The sequence below is a fragment of the Eimeria mitis genome, genomic scaffold (genome assembly GCF_000499745.2).
Source record: "Eimeria mitis Houghton genomic scaffold, Emh_scaff1942, whole genome shotgun sequence".
Taxonomy (NCBI): Eukaryota; Apicomplexa; class Conoidasida; order Eucoccidiorida; family Eimeriidae; genus Eimeria; species Eimeria mitis.
The window spans coordinates 1-6,337 of NW_013570265.1; the positions used below are offsets into that span (position 1 = coordinate 1).

The 6,337-nt window shown below is 53.5% G+C and overlaps 1 protein-coding gene across 1 annotated transcript; it reads right to left on the reverse strand.

Annotated features, from left to right (window-relative positions):
* Positions 1-963: 963 nt before the first annotated feature.
* EMH_0046200 (FAD-depdendent monooxygenase, putative) lies at positions 964-3,828 on the reverse strand (the record flags this gene model as incomplete). Its single annotated transcript, XM_013496141.1, has 7 exons — positions 964-1,014; positions 1,140-1,316; positions 1,521-1,714; positions 1,791-2,451; positions 2,625-3,253; positions 3,433-3,486; positions 3,678-3,828. 7 exons carry the CDS (start codon positions 3,826-3,828, stop codon positions 964-966), a joined length of 1,917 nt encoding a protein of 638 aa, XP_013351595.1.
* Between the last annotated feature and the right edge of the window lie 2,509 nt (positions 3,829-6,337).

Sequence of the window (6,337 nt, forward strand, 5' to 3'; positions counted from 1 at the left end):
ATATATATATATATATATATATATATATATATATATATATATATATATATATATATATATATATAGCAGGGGGGCTCTGCTGATACTGGCAGTGCCAAGCCGTCGGTGACTAGGTATAGTTGCCAGTGCCGTTTAAGGTGTAAGGTGTTTTTACTCTTCACATCTAGAGGACTCGTCACACGCCTCCAGCCAAGTGGGAAGCGAGCTTTGGGGGGCCCTGCCCCTAGCACTGCAAGGAGATTCGGCTTGAGTTTGAAAGGTTCCAAGGGGCCAGGGGCCCAGTCCGGTGGTGAAGCAGTATTATGTGTAATTTCTGCTGTCCATGTAATCCCGAAGACAAAGTCTGCAGCTGTGTACCGCGGGAGAGAAGCAGGCGCACCTGCTGCTGCTGCCGCTCTGCGGATGTGTCCCCACTTTCTTAACGCATCAATGAAACGCCTCTCGTGGGATTCAGAAAGCAAAAGGAGACAGTAACTGCATGACGGGACTGCAAGGGCCGGTAGATCCACTGTCGACAAGGTATAAGCTGCAGCGAACGTCGTAAGGACAATACATTCGCCCTGTGTTACTGCTTCTCTCTTTTGACGCGGACCTTTTCGAGGATCGATCTAGAAGCGCTGGATGCCACAGCAGCTGGCTTAGCTGGAAGCAGTCGCCACAGTTACAGAAGATTGTTTTTTGACGAACAGTGAAGCGCACTTGTAACGAAAGTGAGAGTGTTAAAATCAGGTAGTGACAAACAGCTACGGAAGGCAAGAATATGCTTGAAAAGCGGGACAGGCATGTGCACGCACCGGCTGGGGCTTCATTTTCACTGTAATGAAGAAGGGCCTTTACCGGTGCATGAGGTAAGCGGGCTCCAAGCCACGACGTGGGCACCAGCCGCCAGGGCGACTCCGACACCTGGCATTCACCAACAGTAACGATGTATCCATTCTCATCTCACTTCGTTGTGTGTCTCAATCACTCTGGCTCAATTTCCTTTACGACAAAGGTATCTCTTACTGCTATTGTCTGTGTGCGTGCAGCCCTCTCGCCCTCCCTGTTTTGTCACGTGCGGCTCAGTGCATAATGCCCGTCTGTTTTTCTGCATTCAGTCGTTTAATAAAAACCAGTTTGCATCTGAGGGTGTGTCTTACCTGCAGTGTAGGCCCCCCCTCCCCGCGGTCACACATGAGGGCGGACTTAGTGTAAGCATAGCCCAAGTCAACACCCTGGAATCTGAGGCCCAGATGCGTCTCATCGCTGCTTAACAGCACACGAATCGTCTCCAACATCTTGCTCCTAATGGGCCCCAAAGCCATTTGAAAGGCTGCCTAAAGCACACGAGTGAACGCAAATGTAAACAGANCAGACTGTCCTCAGTTACACATAGCACAAGTCTTGAACATGCATAGATGTCTGGTGAGAACAGCGAATGCAGATACACTTGATAAGCTAGGCAGAAACAAAAGCTGACAATTTACAACAACACAAACACCAGCAGCTGCGGCAGAAACAACAGTAGCAAGTCGTCTTACTTGAGCCCTCCCAATGCTCATGAAGCATTCAAGAACCCCCTTGGCGATTCGCATTGACGCATCTCCTGCAGCTTTTGCCATTCCCTGGAGACCAACAGCTGCTGCTGCTGTTGTTATTGCAGACGTTGCAGCGTCTGATGCCGCTGCCAGCCCCCGTGCTGCTGCTGCAGCTGCCTCCCAGTCCAGCCCCAGCACTTCCGGGATGCACCGTCCAGACGAGAAATTTTTGCGGGCAACCGCACAGGTGTACTGGCACAAACAGACACAGACGGTTGGTACAGCTTTGTCGTGGTTGCTGGCGTTGCCAAGCTGACAGAGGCGTGCGCTTCCAGTCAAGCTCTGGGATTACCTCTGCTACGAGCTTGCGTTCTTCTTCATAGCTTCTCAAGATCTTCCCTGCCGGATCCATTTGCTGCTGACACTCCTGCTTTCCTTGTTTTAGTTGTTGGTGCTGTTGTTGTAACGGCGCGAAAGGACCTTGTCGGAGATGGTAGCACTGGGCAATCTTCCAGGCGGCATTTAGACAATCTGCGATGCCTAAGTTCATTCCCAGGCCCCCCGCTGGAGGTAAGCAGTGCGCTGCATCTCCTGCCAGCAATATGCGGCCCCTGAGGGGCCCCCATAGAATGGCCTCCTCTTTCGCAAGGTTTTCCTCGGCCTCCAGACCAGCAGAAGAGAAAAGCTCTCCAGGACTATTAGAACTGCTCCCTGTATGTCGCGAAAAGTGTCCGCCTGGCAAGTATTGGGCTGCTACCTTTGCGACCATCTGCCATGGCCTCACATCCTGAATCTGAATGTCGGCGATGCGCCTACCCGCTAGGCTTTCGATCAGATGTATGGCCTGTCTTTTGTCTCCATCCGGCCCCAAGTGCACCAACTTATCGTCACGGCTAAGTGGGAAGAATGGGATGTGAGCCACAAACAAACCGGTCTTGAAACAATGACAAACGACGACCCCAATACACCGATGACCCAGCACATAATACAACATGCCACGGCATTTGAATCGTCTCAACACCTCNATAAACTCTCACCTGGGTGAAAGGCTCCCTCGTTTGAGCCGCAGTCTGAGATGGATTGAGAGCTCCTTGGAGCACCGCTTACCGGAGCATCTTCGTGTTGCTCCATCCCCGCGGCCAGTTCCTTAGAACGAAAGGTTACATTTAAGAAGTGCTGCAGTGGAGGGCCCCCCACAAGGGACGCGCCACCCCACTCCCGCACTCTCGAGCCCGCTCCGTCGCTGCCAATTACAAGGTCGCTGGTTATCTCCCAGACGGAGACATTGCTAGCGCTGTCTCTTACAGACACCATGGATGTCACTGGACCGCTGGGGCAGGCGCACTCTGCGTTTCCGCTAGTGGTCCCCTGCGTTGCGCCCTCCCATCGTGCGCTCAACAGCAAGCGAAGGGGCGCTAGCTGCGGTTCTTGCCCTCTTGCTGCTGCTTCTGGTGTGTCTGTCTCACGACGGTTCCTTTCGTATTTCTGTTGAGGGCCCCCTGATCGGTCTCCCCGTGGTGGTCCTTCCAGCTGTGACTGCTCCCTGTGTCCGTGCGTAGCCGTTGCACCCTCGGGGGCGTACTCGATGTCTCCGACCCCCTCCTTTGAGGCTCGCGCTTCTGCTTCCTTGTACAAAAGAGGAAGCAGAAGGTTCTGCGACAGCTGAGTCATGCGGCAGGGGCTAATTGCCTCCTTGTAGGTCATGCGGCCATCAGAGAGCCTCACTTCTTCGAAACCTGCAGCAGCGACACCAGCAAGCGCAGCAGCAGCAGCAGTAACAGCAAACAGCAACCCCTCCAACAACAGAAGCAGTAGTAACAACAGATATATCCTCAACAACAGCAACAGATGAATTACACAAGACACCTCTGCAACCCTAACACCAGCACCCCCGCCCCGTTATCAGCAAGCGCACTGCATTCAGCTACGCAAGCAGGAACACCCCAAACAACGTACATTGCAGCAGAACCTGCAGCAACCGCCAACAGCAACGACGACGCCTAAAGGAACAACGGTAGCAGCAGCAGNTTGCAGCAGAACCTGCAGCAACCGCCAACAGCAACGACGACGCCTAAAGGAACAACGGTAGCAGCAGCAGCGCTTGCAACGTAAGCAAAAGCAGCAGGTGCACTAAATGCAGCAGCAACGCCATTCATTTACCCCTGAAGTGGTCCACAGCCGCTAAGTAGTTGCGTTCAATACAATTCAACTGGGTGGTGTAGATGAAAGATCTCCAATCGTTCAGACAGGGAGAAAGCGCATCGACGCAGAGGTCTAGATGGCCCAATTGGCGCCAAACTGCAGCGCACATGAAAGCTGCCAGCTGGCTGGCTATCTAGCTGATCGGCTCGGTAGCCCGAAAACTAGCTGGTCACCGAACTACCTGCGTGGCTTACTTGGTGAGTTGCCAGACAAGTTCTAAGAACATCTGGGGCCAGTATTCCGATAGCCAGCCAGCTAGGCAACTGGCGCCCAGTTCAGCTCACCTTGGATAGGTCTGTACGAAACTTCTAAGCCCTAGTTAGTGGCTAGTTAGTAACATAGCTGTGCGACTATCTGTCCGAAGCAACTGCGTGATAGTGAGGGGGCTGTGCAGCTACGTGTTGCTTACGACCTTAACAGAAGAGGAGACAGGGAAACAAACGCACAATAAGGAAACATTCGCCACCCAAAAGCAACAGCAGCAGAAGCAAAAGCAGCAGTCCCTAAGTAGCAGTAGCATCTTGCGCTTACTTTCCATAGATCTGTTCGTGATGTAGTGCGCTTTGGGGAGACAGGTAGCTGCTGCCTGCTGCTCCAGCAGCAAAGTTGGGACGCCCCCTTTCTGTAGCAGCAGCGCCATAGTCAGACCTACGGGCCCCCCTCCAACAATCAGAACAGGAACACGGATCCTTTTGATATTGCCAGTACTGATGCTGCCAGCGCTGCTGCTGCTCTTGCCGCTGCTGCATCCTGGAAGGCTAGCTTTCCTGCAGAAGCTGGTGGTAAAAGTCCTTAAAGCAATGGCTGGAGGACCATATCGGATAGTAAAGCACGCGATCAGCCTCACATGGGCCCTGAAGGAGCCCCAAGACACAAAAGCAGACGAGGGATTCATAGAGAGCAATATTCTTCTCTATGTGGTTTGTCTACTTGGGCAAGCCTATCAAACCCTACACCTAGAGGCCTAGGCCTGGAAAAGAGGGGGCCGAGATACGACGGATTCCGACAAACTGAACGGCAGAGCTGCTCTGCTTAGGCCTCAGTAGAGGGTCGAGTGCTTGTCTCAAGTTGCGGCTCCGCGTTATGGGCACTCATTGTCCCCGTGCGGAGCCATCTGCAGGGGAAAAACTGGGGATCGACGCGGTCCACGGGCTCCTCAAAGGAGTGGGAGATTCTGTGAATTGCACTTAAGGAGTTTCTGCATGACGAACAACAGCCGACGCAACAGCTGGGGCGGGACGCCCTGCACGAAGACTGACTCCCAACTCTACGGGCTACGCCTAGATCCTGGGGCCTCAGCCCGAAACTCGAGTTCAAATTCAGTTTTTAAAAAGAATCATAAGTTGTTCTTAGATTCCCTGGCGGTTACTTCTCCAGCTACGAGGGGCGACCCCGTGGAGGGGCCCCCGGGGGGCCCCCAGCTTCCACAGGTAGCCCCGATCGGGGGTACTTGGCAAGGAAGTCTGCCTCTCTCGCCTTCACACTATGAAAATGCCGTGACTTCTCCTTAGTCACAAACAAGGGGATGCCCCGGGAAGCCCATCGGCTCATCTGTGAGTTGAGTTCAATCCCGTTGCAGCTCTCTTGGCCTTGCAACTGATACCATNAGCCCATCGGCTCATCTGTGAGTTGAGTTCAATCCCGTTGCAGCTCTCTTGGCCTTGCAACTGATACCATGCCGTGGTGCAGCCACAAGAAAAGTCTGCGCTGCACACATTGTTTGGAAATCCCTCTGAACGACTTTTTCAGTTTCAGCCCCTCTCCAGACAGTTTGATCGGGGGAATTCTTATTCCTAAATGCCGCCGGCGCAACGGCTCCTCTCCGATACAAAGGGCCCTACACTTCTTAGAAGGCATATTGCACGAAACGCGCCTGCGGGCAGCATAGAACAGTTGGGAGAGGGCAACGGCCCACAGGTGCATTGAGAATTCAGCATAGAGGGTAACAAGTGGCAATCTGGCCGGCACACCCTCCCTATGGGGCACTCAGCCAACCCGCCGCAGCTGCCATTATCGTGCAAAGGGTCTAAAACTCCAGTAATGCAAGACGAAAATCCCCCCATACACGGGGGTTCACTGCGCTCGGTGGTTGCTGTGAGCATCTGCAGATATCAATGCTTGCAAAACTAGAAGGGTTCTTGAGGGCGTCCCCTCACTTGGTGCTTGCCCTGCAAGTCTATGTTGGGCTATACGATGACCTCTAAGCGGCCCAAGCAGTGAGCTCTTTCGATTGGATAGGGCTTTCTTGAGGACCCTAAGTAGAAGAATTGGGGGCCAGCCAGTCCTTCCCCCCCCNCCCCCCCCAGACGAGTATCTGAACTCTTTGCAGTTGCACTGTAGCAACTGCAAAGAGTTCAGATACTCGTCTGCAGGAGATATCCTCTCCAGTGGAACCCAGGGACCTGCATCTGGCCCCCTGTACTGTCTACCCGCTTACCCAGTCCCTGCCAGGGTGAGATTTGTGTACAAAGATGCCCCTTGACGACCGGGTGCTGGTACCAGGGGCAGCATCGTGAGCCCCCGTACCAGGGGCCGCCCTTCAGTACAGAAAAGCACGGTCCCATGTATGCTGGTCAAAGACCTATGTGAAATAGAGTTAACTGCTCCTAAGAACAGAT